Raw genomic sequence first — 27,935 nt, 5'->3', positions numbered from 1 at the left:
GATCGCAGCGGTAACGGCATGTAATTTTGCGATGATCGACGAATGCGGAGAAACCCCCGGCGCTGTCCCCCCCTAATGTTAAATGTCCCCCGCCCGGTGCCCAGTACAAGGCATACATACATTACCTGTCTGCAGCCTCCACTTGTCCCTCTGCTGCTCCAGGCGCACGTCGCTGTCCAGAAGAGGAGTCAGTGCAGTGGAGGGACAAGCAGAGGCCGTGGACAGGTCGGTGGTTGATTTATCATTAGGGTTCAGCGTCGGGGGAGCGAGGCGGACGGAAGAGGCGTCACAAGGCCGATTCCGGATTGATTTCAGCATGTGGCACACCAGCAGAACGGATCAGGTCAGCGAGGGACATGACGGACTACAGGGGACTGGTAGAGGCGCCAGGTAGGTTAAACTGAACTTCTTTAGGACACTTAAGATTTTACTTAAATGAGGTTTTTCAGCTGGAGAGGTTAACGTGAACAAAACACTATTTTTAGCCCCCAGGGCAACTTAATAGCACATTACAAATGCATCCTAACAATGTGGCTCGTTACTTAAAAAAAAAAAAAAAAAAGCAGTTCAGTTCTACCTTTTTTACATTTAATTGTTTGCTAGAGGCTTTTATTGCTCTGCTTCTGCGGCTTGACACTGCTGTCTATAGAAAGAGCAGGCAGATGTGCATTGCTGTAATTAGCAGTAACAATGAGCAAACAAATGCTTTCATCGGCAGGAGAGTGGGGAGATATGACACTGTACTTCCAACAGTTTGGAGAAGTCACACTTAATTACCTTCACACCTTCCCCTGGATAAATAAGGGCAAAGGAAGGGGTAGAAGAGGCGGGTAGAATGGCAGCCCCTGCAGCTATTAGAAACGAGGACAAACTGAATAAAAAAAAAAATAAAAAACTGCTTGGATCCCCTTAAAGACAGAAGCGATTTATAATGACTTGATGTTGGGTGTTCTTCACTAGTAATGCTTATTGACAAAGTAATAATTCTGGCTTGCACTAACATTTTATGCAGATTGAATGCAGCCTGAAATTGGGCCAATCAAAATCTGCATTGCATTGGCCCAGTTCCAAGCAGAACTATTAGCATCCCAATGGCCGTCCTTGTTCATCAGTGGTCATGAGTATAGTTTGTCCATGACCACCGCTATAGTTATTACCCAGGTGTCTATGGATGCATTTGGAATTGTCTCTGAATTCGGAACTGTTGAGGTTTCCTCCATAATGATTGGAAATTCTGATACTAAGCTGTTATCCTTTAGAACATTTGGTAGTTTTAGCATTATATTTTTGTGCCCTCCACCACCCTCATTTCCCAAGCACGTGTCCATATGGTAATTGTAAAGAGGCGTGCCGCCAGCACAGACTACGCTTAGCTCATCATTTACAGGAATGCCATTGGCCAGATGATAGACATTGTATGCATTGTCCACTAGCCATTCCTTAAAATAGTGCAAGGCACAGTTACAGATCCATGGGTTCTTGTCAAGGTAGACCTTCTCAAGAGAATCCAAGCCATCAAAGAAGCTGTCTGGAATGTTTGTCAGCCGGTTTCCCATCAAGGAAAAACTTCCGAGTTGCACAAGTTCAGAGATAAGGACATTCGGGAGTTGCCACAGTTGATTGTGCGAAAGATCCAGATGGTTTAAGCTCGACAAGTCCCTAAAAGCCTGAAATGAAAATATGAGATTGCTCACTTATTTAGCAAACATTGGTTCACAAAAATATATTGATACATAACGATAGACTGGAGGACAGTTATGAACTCTCTCATAATTTGTTGGCCAACTAGATATTGCCTCAGATTCCAAAATATTGGTATAGAAAATGTGCTTCCAGCCCCGGTGGTATATACCGTAGGTCACGGTGGCATAGTGGTTAGTGCTCTTGCCTTGCAGCGCTGAGTCCCCTGGTTCGAATCCCAGCCAGGGCACTATCTGCAAGGAATTTGTATGTTCTCACTGTGTCTGCGTGGGTTTCCTATGGGTACTCCGGTTTCCTCCCACATCCCAAAAACATACAGATAAGTTAATTGGCACCCCCCTAAAAATTGGCCCTAGACTACAGTACATATACTACACAATATAGACATATGACTATGGTAGGGACTAGATTGTGAGCTCCTTCGAGGGACAGTTAGTGACAAGACTATATATACTCTGTACAGCGCTGCGGAAGATGTCGGCTCTATATAAATAATATTAATAATAATAATACCAGGGCTGTAGAGTGGGTACAAAACTCATCCGACTCCAACTCTTACTCCTCAACCCCCGACAACGACTTCAGGTACCCAAAAATTGCTCCAACTCCACAGTCCTGGGTCATACTACTTATGTTGGCCAGACTGTGTCTTTTCTAAACAGAGCTGGAAAGGTGTTGAGTGGTGCAGACTGCCCAGGTAGTCAGCTGACGTCTCAGCACACCCTAGAAACAGCAGTGCCGCATTGGAATGCCCTTTGCTCACTGCTCATGGTCACACCCTCACCATTGAAATGTATGCAATAGGGTGGCTAGTGGTTGCAACCGGCATGCCAACTGTAACTGCCTGAATAGCATAACAATGAATGTGCTAGTAAAGGATGGCCTTTACTTCATTGTTATGCTATTCAGGCCTTTTATGCTGTCAGAAGAGCCCATTTGGGCGATAAAACTGCCACCCATCTCTTTCTTCATGGAACTAGCAGCTGTGTATAAGAATTCCCCTAAGCACAGCGTGATGATAATAATGACCCTGTGGTGCCCCTACAGCAGGTGTCATCCTAGACAGCTGCCTGGTCTGCCTATATCTAAAAACAGCCCTGGATATACCTAACAAACCACAACATTTTCAAATGATAAAAATTGCTTCACAATTTGCCACTGTGTGGGCATGTGAAGATGAAGCTGAGGAAACAAGAGTATACCCACAAAATGCATCATGTCTGCCTAATGAGAATTGCTTGTACTTACCCCATATTGTGTTACATCCCTAAAGGGGATATTTTGAAGGTTTAATTACTTTATTTGGTTTGGACACTCCTTATTATAGAAAGTATAAATGAAAACACCTTTTTCAGAAAGAAAGGTGACTCTGTTCTTCTGCTCTTCTGTGTCAGGAATGATGGGGGGGTTGGGGTTCGTGGGGGGGGGGGGGGGGGAGATTGTTGGATTCTTGAGATTTGGTCAAGATGGAGAGGTGGGGTCCAACCAATCTCAATCTCTGCTGAGGCCCATGGAATGGTGGAGAGAAGGGATTCATCTACAGATCTAATCTAAATGGAGGTTCCAATTATGCATATCATTCCTATTAAAGTTCTCATTAAGAGCTTATTGGTTCAGCCCCATGGATAGATAAAGGGGGCTGTAACCTCCAAAAATAAAATGTTAAGAATTGTTATCGCCCCAAATATATATACTGTATATAATTATTTTTTCATATCCCGTTTCTCCCAAAAAAACAACAAAAAACAGGATAGGTAGTCTTAATTAATTTCTCATGGGATTATTATTTTTTTTTTCAGTTGATATGGAGTTTCATCCCACTTTAACTATAATGTTTAGAGGTAAAGACACGACGTGCACAATTAAAAAAGTTAGCAAAGTTTACTTAAGATTACCTTTTCTGAAACAGAATCAATTCTGTTCTTCTGGAGCTCCAGGGATTTTAGTTTTTTAAGTCCTTTAAAATCTGTATCCTGGAGGCTGGAGATGTGGTTGTTGGACAAGTCAAGCTTGGTCAGGCTGGAGAGGCGAGACAGATCTGGGACACTCTTCAGTGAATTGTTGGCCAGGATGAGTTCTTGTAACATGACTGGAAAGTCCACCTGAAAACTGGTCAAAGAATTGTCAGACAAGTCCAGCCGTACCAGCTTCCTCATGTTCTTAAAGCTTGAGGTGGAGACTGCCTTCAAGGCGTTAAAACTCAGGACGAGGACAGCGGTGTCCGGGGGTATTTCCTTTAAGGGTACATCAGTTAAGCCAAGATGGACGCAAGATGTCTCTTGCATGTTCTTGTCCTTCTTTGTGACACAAGATGACTGAGAGAAGACTTTGGATGCAAATAGGAGGCCAACTAACATGTAAGGCAGGACCAAATTCATGATGGCCATGGTGAGGATCAAGTAGGCTAAAAAAAATTATTGTAAGAAAAAGGAATAGATTCATTGGTCAAAATTGTTAAAAAAAACTTTGTAATTGTAATAAAATGAATCCTCAAAGTTCTACTGTAATAACAGCCAAGTCTTAAACTACCAACTCATGCTAGATTTTCATTGCCCAAAACAAGAATTTGGGATAGTTTAGTGTCACAATCTAGTGTGAATACAAGTGTGTCCCTTGGTTGGTGGGCTACTCTTCAGTGATTCACATAGTTGTGTAACACTTACGGTAGCTTGGCTGACCTCTATTGTATTTCCTGCTGCAAGTAGCGGTGAGAGGCCTTCTGCTCCTCCTCTTCCTCTCCATATGACAGAACCAGTGATGAGTGAAAATACCAATATTGTTTCCACATTAATTTCTGCAAAAATGTTAAATTTAACTTAAAGAGGAGCTGTTAGGTATAAGGTCTCAGAGAAAATAAACACATATATCAGTAGCTAAAGATTGGCTGTACTTACATTACATATGCATTTCACTGTCCACGTTTGGATTTCACAGAATTTGTATATAGTATATGCAGAGAATGATGCTCCTGACAGCCCATGGCAGGTTCCATGTTTGTGAAGCCAAATGTGTCGTCATGTCCTGCCTGCTTCTGATCACAGAACAGCTCGTACAGAATAACACAGTGTGCAGTGAATATTAATGAGCCATGTGGCTAGGAACAATAGCGGACTCCTGCAGAGTAATCTTCCCGGAGATTTATCTGTGCTGTGAGTTTAGAAGCTGCTGAAACTTGATCCCGTCTTCTCCTTAGCAGCCGAGGGGAGGGCCCCAGAATGCTTTGCAGTATGGAATGCGGCTTGCGTCCTCCTTAGGAGCTTAGCTTTGGTGATAAGCACACATTAAATGTAAGAAAGATTTTTATCTTTAGTAATGTCTTTTGGCTTCTGTCTAAACTGTTTAACACAGGAGAATAGAGGTTTAAATTAGCTTCTGCAGCCTGACAGTTACTCTTTAAGAGTGAAAATACCACCGGAAATCAATTTGTAATTTAACCTCCCTGGCTTTCTATTAAGATCGCCAGGGCGGCTGCGGGAGGTTTTTTTTTTTCAATAAAAAAAAATAAAAAATCTATGAAAGCCCTCCAGAGGGCGCTCCTGACGCTATGAAAGCCCTCTAGAGGGCGTTCCTGATGCGTACTTCTGATCGCCTCTGGCGATCAGAAGTAACAAGGAAGGCCGCGATGAGCGGCCTTCCTTGTTTGGCTTTCCTCATCGACATGGCGACGAGCGGAGTGACGTCGCCTCTGATCCAGCCCTTAGCGCTGGCCGGAACTGATTGGTCCGGCTGCGCTGGGCTCGGGCGGCTGGGGGGACCCTCTTTTGCCGCTGCTCGCGGTGGATCGCCGCAAAGCGGCGGCGATCAGGTAGCACACGCGGCTGGCAAAGTGCTGGCTGCGTGTGCACCTTTTTATTTGGAGAAAATCGGCCCAGCAGGGCATGAGCGGCACCCTCCGGCGGTAATGGACGAGCTGAGCTCGTCCATACCGCTCAGGAGGTTAAAATAATAAAAGATTTTGCACTTTGTGATTTTTTCCAGTAAAATAACAATTTTTCACATTTTTCTTGAAATCGAAAATAGCTTTTTCAATGTGAAAATGACTTTGGTGGAAAATCACAAATGACACTGGGTAGCACAGGTTGCTTAGATCAGTGTTTCTCAACATTTTATTGGTATGTACCCCTTTTACCTGTACTCATCAAGTACCCCGTAGCATAGTAAACATTATCACACGTACCCCTTGACAAATATATAATTTAATCGTAGGACATGATAATTGGTTCTAAGCCATTTCCAAACATTTACTATTGCTTTCAATTAGCTAAAATACTAACTTGGTGTTTAAATAAGATTTATCATTGTCTAAAACTCTAAGTTTGTTATTCTTGGTTAAGTATATCAAGCCCGAGTACCTCCTGGAACCATCAGAAGTACCCCCCCCCCCCCAGGGTGCGCGTACCACACGTTTAGAACCTAGTGCTTAGATAACCATTTTTTAAAACTAACGTGATTACTGCTTTACTTAATTTGTCTCAATACAAAAATATTAATGGTTTTAAATCTCCATGACTTAAAGGGAAGGTCGAGCAACCGGAAAATAAAAAATTCACTTACCTCGGGGTTCCTCCAGCCCCTGGTGCCTATACCGGAGCTGCGGTGGCTCCAGGTCCCCTCTGGTGGAGATGCCGACCTCGCCAGGTTGGCTTCCAGGTCAGCTTCTTCTGCGCTCCAGCATGCGGCTCACTGGTCGCGCTGACGTCATCCAGACGGCCGAATGATGTCAGTGCGGCTCTGAGAGCCGCTTGCGCATGTGCAGTGGGGATCTTGCGTCGGAGGGGACCCCGGGCCACCATCGGTGAGTGGAGCTGCAGGGAGGGCACAGGATGTCTGGCAGGGGCTGGAGGAAGCCCCTGGTAAGTAAGGATTTTTTTATTTTTATAGTGCTTGGATGTGTCCTTTAGGGCCTTTTTACGCCTGAAAATCGTGATTGGCGGTGCAAAGTGCTGCAATGCCGATTGTTGTCTTCAGCATTTAAACAAGTGTGTTACCGATGATTCGCTGCGGCTATTTTAAAACCTAATACAGGCCAATGGCAATCGCGCAGAGAATGCAGCATGCAGCGCTTTTGTGATCGGCCAAAAATCGAAGTGCATCGGTGGAAAAGGGACACTGAAATTACCATGTTAATCACGGTGCCCTTGTGTTCAGAAAATTGCGGTGATCTCGAAAGCAAGATCGCAAGCGTCGCTGGTAGAGAAGGGCCCTAAAACAGCCAATACATTGATTACCCTCTACCTAATTTCCACTGCAAACTCTTCACCCCTCCCCGGACATCACAGCTCTTCTCCCCACTCTCTGCAGAATGATCTGTACTTCACCCATCAGGCACATACAGGATTTGTGTCAAAGGACAATTTTTTTTTTAATCACCATACTTGAAATTAGGATTCAATGAAAAAAAAAAAAAAAAAAAGGTGAATTGGCACTCGTGCAGCAGCCACCGCCATGAGGACTTGTTCACTTCACACCTAGGGCGTTTTCCCTTTTTTTTAAGCGCCGGCGATTTTGAAAATCGCCTTAAAGGAGTCATCAGGGAAATTGTAATAAAATAAGTGCTACTTACCGGGGGCTTCCTCCAGCCCCAAGCTCCCAGCACGTCCCTCGCCGCAGCTCTCCCCGCAGCCGTTCGATGCAGCTCCGTCCCGGTCCCCGGCGATGACGCCAGGGCGACCTCCAGGTCGGCCTGTACTGTGCCTGCGCGAGCGGTGCTGTCAATCACCACCACATGGGCCGGAGCGGACCGCGCAGGCGCAGAACTACTACCACCTGCGCAGTCCGCTCCGGCCCACGTGGCGGTGATTGACAGCACCACTCGCGCAGGCACAGTACAGGCCGACCTGGAGGTCGCCCTGACGTCATCGCCGGGGACCGGGACGGAGCTGCATCGAACGGCTGACTGCAGAGCTGCGGCGAGGGACGTGCTGGGAGCTTGGGGCTGGAGGAAGCCCCCGGTAAGTAGCACTTATTTTATTACAATTTCCCTGATGACTCCTTTAACCTCCCTGGCGGTCTATTAGGAACCGCCAGGGGGCAGCGCAACACTATTTTAAAAAAAATTTTTTATATCATGTAGCGAGCCTAGGGCTCGCTACATGATAGCCGCTGTACAGCGGCATCCCCCCGCCTGCTTTGATCGCCTCCGGCGATCTTTGATCAGGAAATCCCGTTCAAAGAACGGGATTTCCTGAAGGGAGTCTAAGGGAGTCCTGATCCACCCCTCAGCGGCGAGGCGAACAGCGGCGATCGAACGCGGAGCGGCGGCGATCGGAATGCACACGCAGCTAGCAAAGTGCTAGCTGCGTGTTGCAAAAAAAAGTAAGTAAATCGGCCCAGCAGGGCCTGAGATATCCTCCTGCGCGGCATAGCCCGAGCTCAGCTCGGGCTTACCGCCAGGGAGGTTAAAGCTCCCTGCACACTGCAAATCCGATTTGCGTTTCCTTTTTACCCTGGATGCTATCAAAAGAAAAATGCAGAAAAAAAAACACAGCATGCTGTACCGATTAAAAATCAGAAATGGGAATCGCATGTAGTGTGGAGGAGGCCTAAAAGCGCTTGTGCAATGAATCCTTATGGGACTGTTTATATCTGCGCGTTTTGTCAGCTTTCCGCTGACCAAAGCGCTGCCTGCACCATTTTTTGGGGCGATTTTGCTACAATGGAAGGTATAGGAAAAACGCTCACAAAATCACTTTTGCGGCGATTGCGTTCACGCTTTTAAGAATGAATACATTGTATTTATTATTTTCCAGGTCAAAGAGTTCACTTACTGACTTGCGTCAGAAAGTGAAAAAAAAATTGCTCTGAAAAAGCGCTTTGAAAAGCGCGCTGGTATGCGCCAGGAGGGAGAAAAAAAGAAAACACTCTCAAAATCGCTAAACGCGGCCATCAACGATTTTAATTTTAGATGTGAACAAAACCTAACAGCACCAATGTGTGACTTATGTCCAGAAGGCCAGGGACATCATTCTGCAATTGTTACCTTGAGAAAGGGACCCAGGCGATCTCAAAACACTAGTTTCTTCAGGTAATAAAATAATTACAAAAAATGCTGACACTACTTTGTAGTTCTGGAGCTTAAATTATCTTGGCGGCGTCATTCACTAGAAGTGCTTAGAGCACTCACCATTAGGGCTGCTCAAATCCGGATCCGGGTGATACCTGGATAGTTGCTATCCGCATATCTCCCTGTTACCTGTGCGGGGTGGGCGGGAGGGTCAATTTTACCTGCCTGGCGTCTTCTTCGTCCGTCCCTCGGCGCCTCCCACGATGCGCTCCACGCGCGTCACGTGATTACAAACACTTCCTCCTTCAACCCGGAAGGAGGAAGTGTTTGTAATCACGTGACCGCATCGGGGGAGGTGCCAAGGGACTGACCGGAGAAGACAGACAGGTAAGAATGACACCCCCCTCCCCCCCCGCCCAGGTAACGGAGATATCCGGATATCTCCTGGATCCGGTTTTGAGTAGCCCTGCCCACCATATCATCTTTTTTGGCGCTAGTCTAGTTTAGGGGACCCAGCAGGAAACCTCATAGGGAAGTTCAGCCAATGTGATTGGGTGTGCGCCACCCTCTCAAACCGCTAGGTTACAGATAGGTTGTAGTAAACTCCACCCACACTATTTAGCCAATCACAATGCTTTGTGCTGTGTAGAGGGTGCTCTGATCGGAGAAGTGTTCCCTATAAGGTTTCCTGCTGGGTCCCCTACAGTAGCAGGAGAACCAAGCATAACCTCCAATATGATACTTGCAATGGAGACCATCACTTTTAAGCCTCATCACAATTTTACATAATCATGTTTGAATCAGACACTACTGCAGCCAAAGAGATCAGCAGGGCTGCCAGGCAACTGGTATGGTTTCATAGCTCCAAATGGTCCCTCACTGGGAACCCAGTCCATCTTCCTCCTTTATCCCTGTTTCAGGACTGATGTACAGATCTACTGTATGGAAATGTATGTATGTTCTACTGAAAATATGTTGAATTGACTATCAATGTAAAGGATGGGAATAAAGTTCAGAGTTCTCATTTTCAAATGTTAATGTGAAGGAAAATGAACCAGGATAGAAAGGACCAGTGTGGCTTAAATGACAAAGAGAGGGGCGGTGCCGTGATTAGGGGTGTGGCTTAATTGTCCCTCTTTTTTATTAGGGGTGATCAAAGAGATGCAAATGCTTCCAAGTTTATGCAAATTTGTATGCAAATACATGCAGCGCAATTTAAGCACACATTTTTAATTGACTGGTCCACTTTCAAGCTGCATATATTTGCATAAAAAATTCCCTATTTTTTTTTTTTATGTGAAAAAGTTGAAAAATATATTGTTTAAATGGAAATACATATGGCAGCCTCCACAGCCCTCAGTTCAGAAGTACTTTAAAAGGAACCTCAAGTGAGAGAGATATGGAGGCTGCCATATTTATACCCTTTTGAATAATACCAGTTGCCTGGTAATCCTCCTGATCTTTGGCTGCAGAAGTGTCTGAATCACACACCCGAAACAAGCATACAGGCAGCTAACCCAGTCACACTGCAGTTGAACATCTCACATGCATGCATGTTCAGGGTCTATTGATAAAAGTACACATAAGGGGCAGAGGATCAGCAGGGCTGCCAGGCAACTGGTGTTCCTTAAATGGAAATAAATATGGCAGCCTCCATATCCCTCACTCCAGGTTCCCTTTAAGAGTTTAGAAAGCCGCAGCAGTTTTTGCACTCACCTCCTTCAGAAGACGCCGTGCAGTGTCGGCAGTAATTCCTGTTTGCCTCTTCTTATAGCTTCCAAACAATTATCTTTAGTCTCTGCTGTTTCCTGCATCTTCTATCACTGTCTGTGGGGTGGGAGCTGCTCTATTCCTGAGGCTCAGAATGTTTCCCAACTTCTGCCAATGCTGCAGAGTACAATGATGCCTTCTGGAAACTTAAAGGGAACCTTAGAAGAGAACCTGTAACAAAAAAAAGGTTTCTCTGGGGGGTACTCACTTCGGGTGGGGGAAGCCTCAGGGTCCCAATGAGGCTTCCCCCTCCCCTGTAGCTGCAGGCAGTCCAGCACTGGCTCCCCGAAGTGTCCTGGAATCCTCCCCTGACAAGCGCTGATTTATTTACCTTCCCTGCCTCCAGTGGGGGCGCTGTTGCAGCTCTCCGCACGAAGATAGGCGAAAATAGCCGATCTCTGTTGGGTCCGCTGTACTGCTCAGACGCAGGAGACTTGCACCTGCGCAGTAGAGTGCCCCGACAGCGATCGGCTATTTCCGCCTATCTCCGAGCGGAGAGCCGATAATGCGCCTGCGCTGGAGCGGGGAAGGTAAATATTTACATCCCACTGTTCGGGGAGCCTTATCGCCGCCGTCGTGGGACACAAGACGGGGGAAGCCTCAATAGGATCCAGTAACTTCCCCCACCCCAGGTGAGTACCCCCCATGGGAGTTTTTTCTCATTACAGTTTTCTTTAACTGAGAGGGATATGGAGGTTTCCTTTTAAACAATACCAGTTGCCTGGCAGTCGTGCTGATCTCTTTGGCTGCAGTGGTGTCTGAATATCGCACCTGAAACAAGCATGCAGCTAATCCAGTCTGACTTCAGTCAGAGCACCTGATCTGCATGCTTGTTCAGGGGCTGTGGCTAAAAGCATTAGAGACACAGGATCAGCAGGAGATTCAGGCAACTGGTAATACTTTAAAAGGAAAAATCCATAGCCTAAGTTTAGGTTCCCTTTAAAGAAGCCCTGAACACAACTAGAAAAAAAAATGCAATACTGGACTTACCTGGGGCTTCCTCCAGCCCTCATAGTCCATTAGGTCCCTCAGCGTCCTCTGGGCTCCCTCCGTTTTTTCCTGCTGGTGCTTCTGTTAGCTGCGTAGCCTTGAAGATATGTCATGCGCAACTGCATGCGCCCCAAAGCCCCAGGTAAGAATAAATACAGCAATATTTACCATCTCAGGTGTCCTTTAAGGACAACTGAAGCTAATGTTATATGGAGGCTGCCATATTTATTTTTAAGCAATACGAGTTTCCTGGCTGCCCTGCTGATCCTCTGCCTCAAATACTTTTAGCTATAGACCCTGAACAAGCATTATTTATTTATTGTATTTATAAAGCGCCAACATATTACGCAGCGCTGGACATTAGTTTAGGTTACAGACAATATTTAGGGGTGACATACAGCAATATGACAATACAGGAATACAAGAAAACCAGATCACACAGCACAGTATGAGTACAAGGCAATGCTTAGTCAGTCACTGAATGGGAGCATGAAGATTAGGCAAGTTAGGTACACTCAGATGCATAGCATGGGTTCACAGTAATGGAGGTGCAAGATCAGGTAGGACACAAAAGGAGGAGGACCCTGCCCAAAGGCTTACAATCTAAAGGGAGAGGTAGGGACACGAAAGGTAGGGGACCAGAGTTCAGCTGTGGGTTTAGAGCACTTGTGAGGGGTAGTATGTAGGCCAGAGTGAAAAGGTGAGTTTTGAGGGCTTTCTTGAAGATGTTGAAGGAGGGGGCTGCCCTAATGGGTGAAGGTAGGGAGTTCCATAGTGTTGGAGCAGCTCTTGAGAAGTCCTGGAGGCGTGCATGGGACTGGGTGATGCGAGGGGCGGTTAGGCGAAGTTCATTGGAAGAGCGGAGTGAGCAGCTAGGTGTGTACCTCTGAGTAAGATCGGAAATGTAGGTTGGACAGGTTTTGTGGACAGATTTGTAGGTCAGTATCTTGAATCTGATTCTGGACTGGATAGGAAGCCAGTGGAGGGATTCAAGGAGGGGATCCGCCATGGTGGAGCGATGGGAGCAGTGGATAATTCTGGCTGCCGCATTCATGATGAACGACGAAGGACGGAAGTCCAATCACTTTTCGAGAAGCGATAATGATCAGATGTGCTAACTTACTAAAGTTTTGGCTATTTTTTGCATTGGGATCTGTCTTGTCGGATTCCACATAGTTAAACAGGAGCATAAGCGGGCATGGAGTCAAGTTTAGGTTACATACCCGTTTGATATATACCAAGATATCATCCCAAAATTTTACTATTGACGGACAGGAATACAAACAATGGAACAAATCCGCATTTTGCAGGGAGCATTTAGGACATCTCGGTGAGTAATGCGCAGGAGGGGTTTGATACTTTATGTTGAAGGCAAATTTTGCCCTGTGGATCAATTTAAGCTGTGATTCCCTCCATGTTTCCCCCGGTACTATGTTGTGGATCACTCTATATCCCGCCAGTATTTTTTTTTCTAGGTTTTCACATGTTATGTCTTTTTTCCATTTAATGAAATTGTTCTGAGCTTTGGTCTCCAAGTTAATTTCTTGTAGTCTAGCGTGAATTTCTGATAAAGATAATTGGGGGCGGTGAGGGGAAATAAACTTATCAAAGGAGTCCAAGCAGGCTACCACTGACAAATCTTTTATTTTGCTTCTTATATATGATTGTAGTTGTCCGAGGTATAGAAAGTGGCCTCTAGGTATCCCAAATTTTGCTCTAATCTCGGGAAATGTCAACAGCCTCCCCCTGCGCATATCATAAAGATGTCCCAGACATTCAATTCCTTTTGCTTTCCAGGTTAGGAAACCCACGTGAGCCAGACTGGCTGAGAAGCTTGCTAGACCCCATAATGGCATGTACTTAGATATTTGCTGGGGTACATAGAATACCTCCCTAAGGGCTCTCCAGGCCATCACTGTGTCTCTAATTACTCTACTGGTTTTGAGTTTTGGGGGCATATATTTTTGTGTGGTATGGAGAAGACCAGGCAGCGACCATGGGTCAGAGAAAGATGCTTCTACGTAATAATTTGAATGATTGCTGGTCTTGTTCAGCCAGTCTCTGATATGTCTACTCAGACATGCTAGGTTATATCGCCGAATGTCTGGGATTGCTAGGCCCCCCCATAGTCTAGGAAGTGTCAATTTCGAGAGTGCTATCCTCGGCTTTTTATTTTTCCATAGGAATCTAGTCAGGGCTCTATTTATGTCCTGTATATCTGTATGTTTTAGCAGAGGAATTGTCTGTAGTGGATATAGCAACCTACCAAAAGTGATCGATTTAATTAAAGAGGAGCTGTTAGGTATAGGGTCTCAGAGAAAATAAACACATATATCAGTAGCTAAAGATTGGCTGTACTTACATTACATATGCATTTCACTGTCCACGTTTGGATTTCACAGAATTTGTATATAGTATATGCAGAGATAGATGCTCCTGACAGCTCATGGCAGGCTCCATGTTTGTGAAGCCAAATGTGTCGTCATGTCCTGCCTGCTTCTGGTCACAGATAAGCTCGTTCTTGAACAACACGGTGTGCAGTGAATATTAATGAGCCATGTGGCTAGGAACAATAGCTGACTCCTGCAGTGCACTCTGCCCGGAGATTTATCAGTGCTACGCTCTGGACTGATTACACAAGCTGCTGTACCGTCTCATTAGCAGCCGAGGGGAGGGCCCCAGAATGCTTTGCAGTTTAGCTGCGGCTTGCGTCTTTATGGGTCTATAACAGACTAAGATAAGCACACATCAAAGGTAACTGAAATGTTTATCTTCACTAATGGCTTTTGAGCTTCCTTCTAAACTGTTTAACACAGGAGAATAGAGGTTTAAATTAGCTTCTGCAGCCTGACAGTTACTCTTTAACCTCTTGCCGACCGCGTCACGCCAGTAGGCGTGGCCGCGGCGGCAGCCCCAGGACCGCCTAACGCCAATTGGCGTAAAGTCCTGGGGCTCTGTTTTGCAGGAGATCGCGCGCAGGCTGCGCGCGCATCTCCTGCTTGGGGGGCGGAGCTCCGCCCCGCCTTCAGTCTCCGAGCGGTTAAAGCAGCTCTTCCCGGGAGATTGATAGGCTAATTCTCCCAACTGATTAATTGCCTTTTTAGGCTTGCAATTAGTGGGGCATAGTTCAGGGAATATAGCATGGTCGGGTCTTTATGTATCTTGATGCCTAGATACGTGATCACTGATCTAAGTTTGACAGGAAGATGTGACAAAGTGTGTTTGGGTGCACAGGGAGAAAGGTATAACAGTTCACATTTAGTAATATTAACTTTGAATCCGCTAAAATCAGTGTTTCTCAACATTTTATTGGTATGTACCCCTTTTAAAACCCTGTACTCACCAAGTACCCCCTAGCATAGTAAACATTATCTCAAGTACCCCTTGACAAATATATTTTTAATCCTAGTACATAATAATTTGTTCTAAACAATTATCAAGCATTTACTATTGGTTTTAATTAGCTATAATACTAATTTGGTGTTGTTTATATAGGATTTATCATTTTCTAAAACTCTAAATTTGTTATACTTGGTTAATTATATCAAGCCGAAGTACCGACTGGAACCATCAGAAGTACCCCCTGGGGTACGCGTACCGCATGTTGAGAACCTAGGCGCTAAATGATCCCACTTCTTGAATGATGTCAAAAGCCTTTTCAAGCTGGGACTCCGGGTTCCTCAAAAATAGTAAGATATCGTCAGCGAACATGGCCTGAGAGATCACTGCATCCCCTATTTCCATCCCATCTATATTTCTGTTAAGCATCTGGGTTAGAGGTTCCAATGCTAGGTTAAACAGGAGGGGAGACAAAGGGCAGCCTTGTCTAGTTCCCTTTTCGAGCGCAATTTCGTCTGATAGGAATCCCGGGGTATATATCCGCGCTTTCGGGTTGATATGCATTGCTTTAAGTAGTCGTCTAATGCCCCCCTGGAAATTCATTTTGTCTAGAATTTTCTCCAACCAATCCCAGTTAACATTATCAAAGGCCTTTTCCGCGTCAATCAGCAGTAGCGCATAGGTGCTACATGATTTAGGATAGGCTCTCACGTGGTCTTGAGCTATCAGAACTTTACGGATATTAGCTATAGCAGATCGTTGTCGTACAAACCCCACCTGGTTAGGGCTCACCAGTTTGGGGAGCAGGTCTGCCAACCTGTCAGCCATTATTTTTGATAAAATTTTGAGGTCTTGATTTATTAGAGAGATGGGTCGGTAGGAGCCCGGGTCTAGCAAATCTTTACCTGGTTTTGGGATCAGTTTGATAGGCCATGTTCGCTGACGAAGGATATTGCCCCAGTTCTAAGATCTTGTTGAATAGGGAGGCAAGATATGGTGCCAACTCCTGCTTCAGTATTTTATAAAACTCCGGGGTAAACCCGTCTGGGCCCGGAGCTTTTTTATTAGATAAAGCTTTGATTGTGCCTTTAACTTCGTCTGGGGTGATGGTTGCATTTAAGAAGGAAAGATCTTCCTCCGAAAGAGTTGGTATAGATAGTTTATCAAACCAGGGAGGGATGGGATTCTCTGAGTTATGGCTTTGGGTTTGCTTATACAAGCTTTTATAAAAGTTGCTAAAGGCGGTATTTATGGATTTGGGGTCGTTTAGAATTTGGCCTGAAGGGGATTTAAGGCTGGTAATAACTGTGGTCAGTTGAGGTGGTCTCGCTATTCTCGAGAGGAGATTCCCCATCTTATTCCCGAATTTATAGTAGTATAGGTCCCTATAGGATTTTAGATACCTTTCTCTGATTTTAAAGTCTGTGTCAGATTTCTTTTTAGCTGTAAGCCATTGTAACCGTGACTCCGGGGTGGGGTTGCTAAGGAATTTTTTGTGAGCGGAACGCAGTTCCACCATAGAATAGATATATGATTCGTGGGATTTCTTCTTTTTGCCTGCTACATAACTAATTATTCTCCCTCTGAGCGTGGGTTTGGCTGCTTCCCAAAATAAGAAGATATCTTTAGCGTGTAAAGCATTATCATCTTTATATTCCAACCACCACTGCAAAAGCAGCTGAGTGAAACCCTCGTCTTCATAGAGATATGATGGAAAACGCCAGATGATGTCAGTGCCCCTGGGGATTGTGGGAGAGTATGTTAATTGTATGGGGGCATGGTCAGAAATCACTAGATCTAGAATCTCTGTTCGTGTTATCTGTGATAGAGCTGAGGGTGTAACAAAGAGGTAGTCCAAGCGAGACCAGATATCATGGGGGTTAGAGTGGAAAGTGAACTCTTCACTATCTGGGTGTAATACTCTCCAGCTATCGCAAAGGAACGTGGAGTCTATATAATCGTTCAAGATCAATGATTTGGAGGTAGTGAGTTTACTCGCTGGAACTCTCTTGGATCTATCTTCATAAGTGTTCATGATGGCATTAAAATCTCCCCCTTGTATTATTTTAGCTTCCCCCAGCACCAACACCTCTTTTTTAACTTCATTATAGAATGATTTATCCTCCTCATTTGGGGCATATACATTAAAGAGAACCAATTCCTCCCCAGCCAAACGCAACCTTATCCATATCCACCTTCCCCCATCGTCCGACTTGTGATTCACAATTTGTCCCTGCAGGGATTTATGAAGTAGGATTAGCACTCCAGCTTTACATCCCTGGGCTGGGGAACCAAAGACTTGTCCCACCCATGATTTGGCCATGTATTTAAACTGGTCCTGTGCTAGGTGGCATTCTTGGAGCATTGCTATGTCAGTTTTTATCTTTTTAAAGAGAACCAGAGATGAAGCACCCTCTTGTATTTTACCTTATAAATCAGTGGGAACATGACAGTAAACACCTAATCTGCCCTTTGTTTCATTGTTCTCTGTGTAATCTGACTGTTATCACGTCTGATAAGAATCCCCGACTGAGAAGTCAGGCTGCTCCGTCTAGCTTTGCTACAGAAAGATTATAGCTAAGTCTGTATTCTGTGGTGTTATTTCAAGCCCAAGCCTGCCCCCTTGTGGCTTTGCTATAATGACTCAGCTATAATCATTCCCAGCAAAGCCAGATTTAATTGCTCAGTCTGGGATTCTTGTGACTGCTGATAACAGACACTTTTAGCAGTGAGGAGGAAACAAGAGAGCATGGTAAGTGTTTTCTCTAATGTTCTTACTGATATACATGGTAAAATACACAAGGGTGCTTCGTCTCTGGTTCCCTTTAAGGTGGCGAAGCACTATAGAGCGCTTCCCTGGAGAGCGTAAGCCTTTGACATTCCAGGATGTAACATTCAGCGTCATGGGGGAGCTGTACCATGGATCAGGCCGGATGGCAGTATACATATACTAAATGATTTGAAAATGCTCTCATTTCCGAGGTGACAGAACCCTCCCAAAGTTTCCCTCCCTTCATCCCTAACCCCCTCCCCTCTTAGCAGAAATTGACATGCAGGAGTTAAACTACTCCATGGCTTCACTGTCAGGAGTAATGTCAATGCCTTTCGAGGAAAAAAAGAAAACAATTAAAAAAACACAAAAAAAGAAGCAACAAAGAACATAGCTACGTGACTTCACTTCTAACCTGGACGTCGTCCTTTCTTCTTTGCTCCATGCCGATATTCCAGCCAACGTCCTGTCCTTAGCTGTAAATAATATTATAGAGCTCGAACCTCCAATCGAAATAGAAAGTTTTCAGCGAGAGAAAACAGTCTCTGAGCTGTGTGAAAAAGAAAAGTCAACATGACTTCTGAATTTTGAAGGGTGAGCAAACTAAAAAGTGTGGCAGCGCCCCCTGCCTGTTAAATTTGAACATTGTAGTGAACAAAAAAGGAGCTCACAGGATCAGTCCGGATCAGCATTATTTCTTCGCAGAAAAGTAAGGGCCTCAGTGACTGAATGAAATACATGAGTTTCCTCAGTGTCATCTGTAACTCTCAAAATAGCTGGATATTGTAAAGCAAACTTCCATTTTTTTTCAATGCATAGTGCGCATGCTGGATTAAAAGCCTGGCGTTTCTTAGAGACTTCAACTGAATAGTCGTTGAATATTCGGACCTGGGTATTTTGATGCTCCAAGGGGTGATCTAGCTCCCTGTATGATCGCAGTAGCTCGTTTTTTTCTGCAAAGTCTAGGTATCGAGCAAGGACTAGGCGTGGAGGGCGTTTATCTTAGGGTGACCATGCGTCCTCTTTTCCCCGGACAGGTCCTCTTTTTCAGACCTGTCCGGGGTGTCCGGCCGGTTTTTAGAAAAGTCCGGGGAAGAGCCTTTCGGAGCCGAACACGAGCCGGCTCTTTAAGGGAGCCGAGCGGCTCTGGAAATAAGTGCAGGGGGAAGATGTGTGGGTATATAGAGGCAGACAGTGCGGGCTGGTGTGCAGCGGCTCCCTCCTTCCAGGCTTGTGTATCTGAGAGGGAGCCGCTCAGGCTGCAGGTGAGCCCGCTCTGTCTGTAAAAGAAAAGAGAAAAAAAAACAAAAAACAGCGACTCCCAGCGCTCTCCTCTCCAACACAGGCGGCAGGGATTCATCTCCACATCCAGCACGGGACAGTCAGAGTCACTCCCTAGGCAGCGGCTGTGCACTTTCCAGGAGCAGAGGTGGTGAGAGGGAGGAGGAGGTGAGGGGGGCTCACATTCCTAACTACTAGAGGGGCTCTGCTTACACAAGGAGATGTGTAGCAGCTTTCTTATGGGCCATGTCTAGTTTTCACAACGGAGAATGGCAGCAGAGCACCCTATAGTACATATTAGCCCAGCTTACTCACAAGGGGTGCAGGATATTAATTGTGAATTTGAGCAAGCATGGGTTTAGCACTGCAGGCTTGCTACTTCACTGAAGTCACTTCTGGCAAGCATCCCTGACACCTAAACACCAGGAACTGCTTCAGGCTTCAAAGAAAGCTTCAGGGCATAGGTATAGGCATTTTTTTATGCTGTCTGGGACTTGTAGTGCTCCAACAGCTGGACGGCTTTCAGGCTGCCAGAGACTTGCACTGCAGCTCCTAGCATCTGCAATACTCAAGTGAAACTACTGTATAACTGCTAATTTATCAACTGAGCGTTACGCGGCTCAGGTTTTGCTAGCCTGAGTCTCCCCCTATAAAACTATTAGGTTATCCGGCTGAATAAGATGTTAACTAGCACTAGGCTAGCTAGTTAATGTGGCCACAACCCCCTGATTGCCCCCCATGCAGCCGCTTATACATTACCCAGCCTGGTTCCAGCGATCCACGCAGCCTCCCCGCACAGCTCTGCTCTTCTGTCTCCTCTATGGGAACAAACGTACACGACATCATGCGCAGACCCGATCCTCCCCATAGAGAAGACCGTAGCTGTGTGCGGGAGGCTGTGCCGATCACTGGAACCAGGCTGAGTAATGTGTAAGCGGATAGATCGGGGGGATCGAAGGCAATTGGGGGGTTGTGGCCACATGTACTAATTAGCCTAGTGCTAGCTTACATCTTATACAACCGGATATCCTACTAGTTTTATAGGGGGAGACTCCTGAGGCCAGAAAAACCTCTTGTGCGACATGCCTAAAACAGTGTCGGCAGTGGCGGACATACGGCCGTTCAGGCCGTGCCGCCGCACAAGGGCCCCTGAAGTTCCGTTTTCTTCAGGGGCCCATTAAGTATTTTTTTTTTTTTTATATTTTTTTTTTATTATTTTATTCCCCCGGGGGCCCCCCGACTCCTATCCTCCCTCCCTCCCCTCGGGGGGCCCCCCTCCCGATATGCGCGGCGGGAGAGCGAGCGAGCGAGCGGCAAATGCAGGAAGTCTTCAGGGCTCTCCAGGCATCCGCTAGAGGCCCAGCCGCTTAGTCTCCAATATGTCTCCAGTTGGAGACATATTGGAGACTCAGCGGCTGGGCCTCTAGCGGATGCCTGGAGAGCCCTGAAGACTTCCTGCATTTGCCGCTCGCTCTCCCGCCGCGCATATCGGGAGGGGGCCCCCCGAGGTGAGGAAGGGAGGGAGGGAGGATAGGAGTCGGGCCCCCCACCCAGATAGCTACCCACCCGGCTACCTAACCACCTACCCACCCGGCTACCTACCTACCCACCCACCAGGCTTCCTACCTACCCACCCGACTACCTAACCACCCACCAGGTTTCCTACCTACCTACCCACCCGGCTACCTACCCACCCACCAGGCTTCCTACCTAACCACCCACCCAACTACCTAACCACCCACCGGCTACCTACCCACCCGGCTACCTACCCACCCACCAGGCTTCCTACCTAACCACCCACCCAACTACCTAACCACCCACCGGCTACCTACCCACCCGGCTACCTACCCACCCACCAGGCTTCCTACCTAACCACCCACCCAACTACCTAACCACCCACCGGCTACCTACCCACCCGGCTACCTACCCACCCACCAGGCTTCCTACCTAACCACCCACCCAACTACCTAACCACCCACCCGGCTACCTACCCACCTATCCACCCGGCTACCTACCCACCCGGCTACCTACCCACCCAGCTACCTACCTAACCACCCATCCGGCTACCTACCTAACCACCCACCCGGCTACCTACCTAACCACCCACCGGCTACCTACCCACCCGGCTACCTACCCACCCACCAGGCTTCCTACCTAACCACCCACCCAACTACCTAACCACCCACCCGGCTACCTACCCACCTACCCACCCGGCTACCTACCCACCCGGCTACCTACCTACCTACCCACCCGGCTACCTACCTAATCACCCACCCGGCTACCTACCTAATCACCCACCCGGCTACCTACCTAACCACCCACCCGGCTACCTACCGGGCTAGTTACCAACCCACCCACCAGGCTACCTACCCACCCACCCGGCTACCCACCCACCCACCAGGCTACCTACCTACCTACCCACCCGGCTACCTACCTAACCACCCACCCGGCTACCTACCTAACCACCCACCCGGCTACCTACCTAACCACCCACCCGGCTACCTACCGGGCTAGTTACCAACCCACCCACCAGGCTACCTACCCACCCACCAGGCTACCTACCTACCCACCCACCAGGCTACCTACCCACCCACCAGGCTTCCTACCTACCCACCCGGCTACCTACCTACCCACCCGGCTACCTACCTAACCACCCCCCTGGCTACCTACCTAACCACCCACCCGGCTACCTACCGGGCTAGTTACCAACCCACCCACCAGGCTACCTACCCACCCACCCGGCTACCCACACACCCACCAGGCTACCTACCTAACCACCCACCCGGCTACCTACCGGGCTAGTTACCAACCCACCAGGCTACCTACCTACCCACCCACCAGACTACCTACCTAACCACCCACCCGGCTACCTTCCGGGCTAGTTACCAACCCACCCACCAGGCTACCTACCTACCCACCCACCCACCCACCAGGCTACCTACCTACCCACCCACCGGGCTACCTACCTACCTACCGGGCTAGTTACCCACCCACCCACCAGGCTACCTACCCACCAGGCTACCTACCCACCCACCCACCAGGCTACCAACCCACCCACCCACTCACCCACCCACTAGGCTACCTATCCACCCAACCACCCATGGGAGCTGCGCGCCGGATGGAGGCTGGGACAGGAGGTCTGCTGCTGCAGGTGAGTAAATGTTTTTGTTTTATTTATATTAGCAGGTGTATGTTCTGGGCAGGTCTGCCACATGATTGCATGTATTTTCTGGGCATATCTGCCGACATGATTGCACGTATTTTCTGGGCATATCTGCCGACTTGTTTGCACGTATTTTCTGGGCATATCTGCCGACTTGATTGCATGTATTTTCTGGGCATATCTGCCGACTTGTTTGCACGTATTTTCTGGGCATATCTGCCGACTTGATTGCACGTATTTTCTGGGCATATCTGCCGACTTGATTGCACGTATTTTCTGGGCATATCTGCCGACATGATTGCACGTATTTTCTGGGCATATCTGCCGACATGATTGCACGTATTTTCTGGGCATATATGTGTATTTTCTTGAGAAAACCTGCACAATTATGTGAATTTTCTGGGGAAAGGGTCACCAAAACTTGTGCCCACTGTCTTTGCGTTGCACTTTTCAAGGGAACCGGAGGTGAGAATAATATTGAGGCTGCCATATTTCTCTCCTTTTAAGCAATACCAGTTGCCTGGTTGCCGTGCTGGTCCTCTGCCTCTTATTCTTTCAACCATAGACCCTGAACAAGCATGCAGCAGGTCAGGGGTTTCTGACAATATTGTCAGAACTGAGAAGATTAGCTGCATGCTTGTTGCTGGTGTAATTCAGTTTATTACTGCAGCCAAATAGATCAGCAGGGCCGCCAGGCAACTAGTATTGTTTAAAAGGAAATAAACCCTCACCCCGGGTTCGCTTTAAGTTACAGTTAGCTCCGCCCTCATCCGGTCATTGCCACGCCCATTTTTTTGCCTCTATCCACTATTTTTTGCCGCGGCGCAGGTTGTAGCCACGCGCGCCGCAGGTCATAGGGGGCCCACAATTACAATTTTGCACAGGGGCCCACTGCTGGCTGTGTCCGCCACTGAGTGTCGGGCATACTGCTCAGGAGGTGACATCTTCAGTGAGCAGCACGGTGACGTAGTGGTTTGATTTGTATTTGTATATATTATTGCCCTTGTGACATGTATAATCTGCTTGTTGTTGGAAATATCAGCATATATTTGGTCAATTCTATGTGTCATTGGAAACATCTGCACATTGTTGGCATTCTTTGGTAATATATGCATGTATTGTCTTTGGTAATATATGCATTATCCTTTGTGGTTTTATTTAAAATGAAAAAGTGGGTGTGATGTGAAGGCGTGGCCTGAGTTAAGGGGTGGAGTTTAGAGCGCCAGAGCTTTTGTGCCTATAGGCTCCAGAGCTGTAAATCCGGCCCTGGGTGTGTATGCTGCCAATCTCATGGCATGTGTGGGGAAATGTGCCGCCAATAAGATTGCATTTGTGGGGAAATCTGCTGCCAATAAGATTGCATTTGTGGGGAAATCTGCTGCCAATATGATTGCATTTGTGGGGAAATCTGCTGCCAATAAGATTGCATTTGTGGGGAAATCTGCTGCCAATATGATTGCATTTGTGGGGAAATCTGCTGCCAATAAGATTGCATTTGTGGGGAAAGCTGCCAATAACATTGCATTTGTGGGGAAATCTGCTGCCAATAAGATTGCATTTTGTGGGGAAATCTTCTGCGAATCTGATTGCATTTTGTGGTCAGCCAGCCCCTTACCATGTGGTCTGGGAAATTAAGGCCCTCCATGCCTGCGAAGTTGGACAGCACACTGCTAAGGTCTTGTATATTTGGCCCCACCCATGACCACGCCCACATGCTGTTGTGATCGTCCTCTTTTTTGGAAATCAAAATATGGTCACCCTAGTTTATCTGAGAGGGATCGTGGGGGTCCCACTCTGTGGGCACGTTCCACTTTGCATCCTCTTTTAAAGCCTAGCATTTTGGGGAGTGTGGAGGCGCAGAAATCTCGCAAAGCTTGGGCTGTCATGGACTCAGGGAGGCCCACCACTCTGAGATTGTTACGTCGTGAGCGGTTTTCCAGATCCTGCAGCTTTTCCTGCATTTGCTTATGTTCTGCTTGCATCTTTTTATTTCCTTTCTCCTCGTTGGCTCTTTCCTCTAACTTTTGTATGCGAGTCTCAGCTTGATCTAACCGCTGATCATGGGACTGCAGTCTGTTTTATTTCCCCCAGTGAATGATCTATGGCTGCCTGTATAACTGAGTGCAGCTCTGGCGCCAGCCTCTCCACCACCGCCGCGGCCAGTTGCTGATAATCAATGCCCCCCTGTCCTCTCTCACCTTGGTTTGGCATCTGAGAGTCCTCTGGATGTTCGGAGGCTTGTAGGCGCTGGGACTCATGGTCCATCACGGGAGACTGCGGTTGATCATGCTGCCGGGGAGGAGGGGCGGCAGCCATGTTGGGAGCGGCTTCTTCCACAACTGGGGCCTGTTTTGTTGTGGACCGCGTAAGATAGCGGTCCATGAGACGGGCGGTTGGCGAGTCTGGGTGGCTTCCAGAGAAGTTTGCCAAAGAGCGGGGGCGCTGTGCAGGCTCTGCGGATCACTGGCTGCGGACTCGGCTAGCGGAGCTCCTGAGTCAGCCTCCTTCCATCCAGGCGCCGGAACCGGAAGTCCTTTAATTGTTTTTATGTGCATTCCTTAAATAAAGTTTATTATCAATTGTATATGGAGCTGCACCCATTCTTTGTTACTGCTTGGTTCAGTATGGACCTTTGTTTTGTACTTTAGTGTTTGGTTGGTCCATGAACATGGATTTACTTTATTGTACCATTATTGTGCTCAAACTGTTTTTGTGCTGCATTCATGATGGACATGCAGCAGATCAGGCGTTTCGGACATTGTCAGATCTGGCGAGATTAGCTGCAGGCACTACTGCAGCTGAATAGATCAGAAGTGCTGCCAGGCAACTGGTATTGTTTAAAAGGAAATCAATATGGCAGCCTCCATGTTGCCACTTCAGTTGTCCTTTAACTACAAAATGTAGATGTCTCCCAGAATAAAATGCACTATGAATGACCTTTATCCTATACTGCTCACCAAGTAGCAAACATCTGACAAGTTTTGGACTAGTCCAACTGGTCATGGGGGGGGGGGGGGGGGGGGAATTCTTAAGTGTTTATTTACAAAAGTCTTACTAAAAAGCAGTTGCTCAGTCCAACAGCAACAATAGTGTGCAAACTATTGGGAAGCTGGACAGCATCTTTTTCTAGACTCTTGACCGGGGCAAGAACCAATTGGGAGGGCCTGCCATCCATTTGTACCAAAACACCAACAAAAACACTCACCAGTTAACAGTAGTATAAAAGCATGTGCACTGCAAGTCCCTTGACAAATGCCTCTCCTTTCCTTGATTTTAAAACACTACCAGCCACTAGCCTACCAAATTCCTTATTACCGTAATCCATCATTTATTCCATTCTGCCATCTGATGTTGGCTGAATTGGCTCAGTGGGTACTTCCCTGAACACAAGAAAGCCGGCATAGTCAACGACCCGCCACAGCACTTCAGGCCTGACCCTCAGGGCCAAATACTCACCCACCTACCAAGCACGGCTTCCAACACTTCCCTCAGACCAAATACAAAAATGTTGTTCCCGTTGAGGTGCACCCCGTCACCTCCGGATTTTCCAGGGGGCCTTTCCAGCAGCCTATGGTGTAGTTATCCCCCTAGCTTGTAGATAATGCTTCTGTCTTTATTGTGGTGCTGTTCATTACTCCTGGGGTGACTGGACCTGAGTCTTGGGATTTCCCTCCAGATGAGGGGGTCACCCTTGATGCCCAGTGCGCAAATTGGGAGTTCTCATTCAAAAGGCTGTCTGCACAGTCCCCGTCCCCCCTACCTGGGTCACCCTTTTTCAACACCTAGCTAGACCTGCAATTCTTCCCACAATCCCTCATTCTATCCCTGGGCCCACCAGTCATGCTCCCCTATCTCCTATGCTAAAGCTCAGCTCCTGGGGATTTTCTTCCTGGGGAGCTGCTTTTGTGTGCATTAAAAAAAAATGCATTTTTTACTCTGGGACAAAATGCATCAACTTAAAATTTTACAGTTTGTTATAGGTCCTTTAAACTGTTAAACATTGCAGTGGCTTAAAGCAGGGGTGTCATACTCAGTCACATAATGGGCCACAATCTAAAACCGTGTAGGTTACAGGCAGAGTAGCAATGTAATATTTACACACTCCAGTGCGGCTGCGGGTCTCCTCTGTCCTCAGCAGCCACACTGCTACATACCATACCTCCCAACTTTGAGACGAGAAAGAGGGACATTTAAGCCATGCCCCTAGTCACTAAAACTATCAAGGTTTTATAAAAAAAAAATGTTTTATAATTCAAACCACACTGGTCCTTTCTATCCTCGCTCATTCCTTTATTTTAACATTTTAAAATTAGTAATAGATCAATTTAAAGGATAGGCATAAAGTTTAGAGTCAAACTTTTAGTAGAGTAATACATATATTTGCATAGAACGAGGGACAAAGTTCTGAAAGAGGGACAAATGAGGAGGAAAGAGGGACAGGGCTCCCAAAGAGGGACAGTTGGGAGCTATGACATACTTCTGACTCCAAATGCACATCATGTGATCACGAGCTGCTGGGGTGGGGCATTTGAACCTGTAAAGCTATGTGAATGTCCAGGGGGCTAGAATGATCCAACACCACACATTTTGCATGAAAATTTGCATACCCAAACCACATGCGAATTTCCTATTATATACATTGTACGCGATTCGCATAGCGGTATGCGAATTCTGATGGCTCTGCCATACGAATTTTTTCTGCACAGAAAAACGCAAAGGAATCCTGACAAGTGGAAACAGTCCCATTCACTTGTATTGCTATGCGAATTTGCATGCGAAAAACACATGCAAATTTGCGATAGTGGAAATGGGCCCTTACTGCAATCTGCTGAATTGATGCTGACGGACATTTTGATGTTAGGGCCCGTTCAGATCACAAATGCGGATGGCCACGCGCGTGGAACGCAACGTGTCCGACCGCATGGCCATCCGCGTTTGTGTGCGTTGCGTGGCTGATCCCATCACTGAAAAGTGAATGGGACAGCCACGCGTTTTAGCAAAATCTGCATGCAGCATGCGTTCCCGGACCGCACAGGTCCGGAACGCATGCAGTGTGAACATCAGACATTGCACTCTATGCAATGTCTGATGTCGTGCGTATCGGCCACCTGCACGCGTTTCCAAAACGCGGCTGGAAACGCTTGCAGTGTGAACGGGCCCTTACAGATTCTCTTTGAAGGCCTTCAGCAGGGGCAGAACTAGAACACAATAGGTCCCCTATGAAACTGGATAGGGCTGCTCTGCTTTCTGCCCAGTTAAACTGAGGACCAATGTTAATTGGCTAGTGCACACTTGAATATTTTCCCCATTAAAAAAAACCCACTGCAGGCATTTTCTCTATTACATTAGCTTCTGGATAAAAATGTGTATAGTTTCAGGCACACATGCAGGGGTGTAGCAATAGGGGGTGCAGAGGTAGCGACCGCATCGGGGCCCTCCCTCAACTACAGTATTAGCTGTCTATTGATCCTGTGCTAAAAAAAAAAACAAAAAAAAAAACACACTTCTATAGATACTTTGAATAGTAGTAACCATTAACAAACTGTTCCCCATCCCCTTCTTGCACCTCTGACACTGTAGTTGACATTGGCAGGTTTTGTTGCGCCATATTAATTGTTATGTATAGAGTGCTTAGGGGGCCCCATTGTAAAACTTGCATCGGGGCCCAAAGCTCCTTAGCTACGCCACTGCACACATGGTGGTGTGCAGAAAATGTATACAGAAAACAGACAGTGTGCTCCCAGCCTCAGCTTACACTGTCCAGCTCTGATAGAGCAGGACTGGCTCTGCAGACTCCAGAGCTCTTGGGGAGGGGGTGGAGAGGCTGGGGCTGTACACAAGTGCCCAGTGCCCACTGAACAGGCAAAGAGATTCCCATCCCCAAAAAAGTTCCCCTGGGGGTACTCACCTTGGGAAGG

At 47.0% G+C, this 27,935-nt stretch overlaps 1 protein-coding gene across 1 annotated transcript; it reads right to left on the bottom strand.

Annotated features, from left to right (window-relative positions):
• Positions 1-150: 150 nt before the first annotated feature.
• Positions 151-27,935, bottom strand: LOC137562534 (platelet glycoprotein Ib alpha chain-like). The gene is made up of 3 exons (XM_068273964.1): positions 27,926-27,935; positions 3,597-4,105; positions 151-1,667 (listed from the first exon to the last, which is right to left on the bottom strand). Exons 2-3 carry the CDS (start codon positions 4,086-4,088, stop codon positions 1,116-1,118), a joined length of 1,044 nt encoding a protein of 347 aa, XP_068130065.1. The 5' UTR covers positions 4,089-4,105; positions 27,926-27,935; the 3' UTR covers positions 151-1,115.

This window comes from Hyperolius riggenbachi, chromosome 3, assembly GCF_040937935.1.
Source record: "Hyperolius riggenbachi isolate aHypRig1 chromosome 3, aHypRig1.pri, whole genome shotgun sequence".
In the NCBI taxonomy this organism is placed as follows: Eukaryota; Metazoa; Chordata; class Amphibia; order Anura; family Hyperoliidae; genus Hyperolius; species Hyperolius riggenbachi.
This window is presented reverse-complemented; position numbering and strand designations above follow the sequence as displayed.

Excerpts from the sequence above, each read along its gene's own strand:
- LOC137562534 (XM_068273964.1), bottom strand. The coding sequence starts at position 4,088 with ATGGCCATCATGAATTTGGTCCTGCCTTACATGTTAGTTGGCCTCCTA. Across the intron at positions 1,668-3,596 it reads TTGATTCTGTTTCAGAAAAG|GCTTTTAGGGACTTGTCGAG; the intron begins GTAATCTTAAGT and ends TTTTCATTTCAG.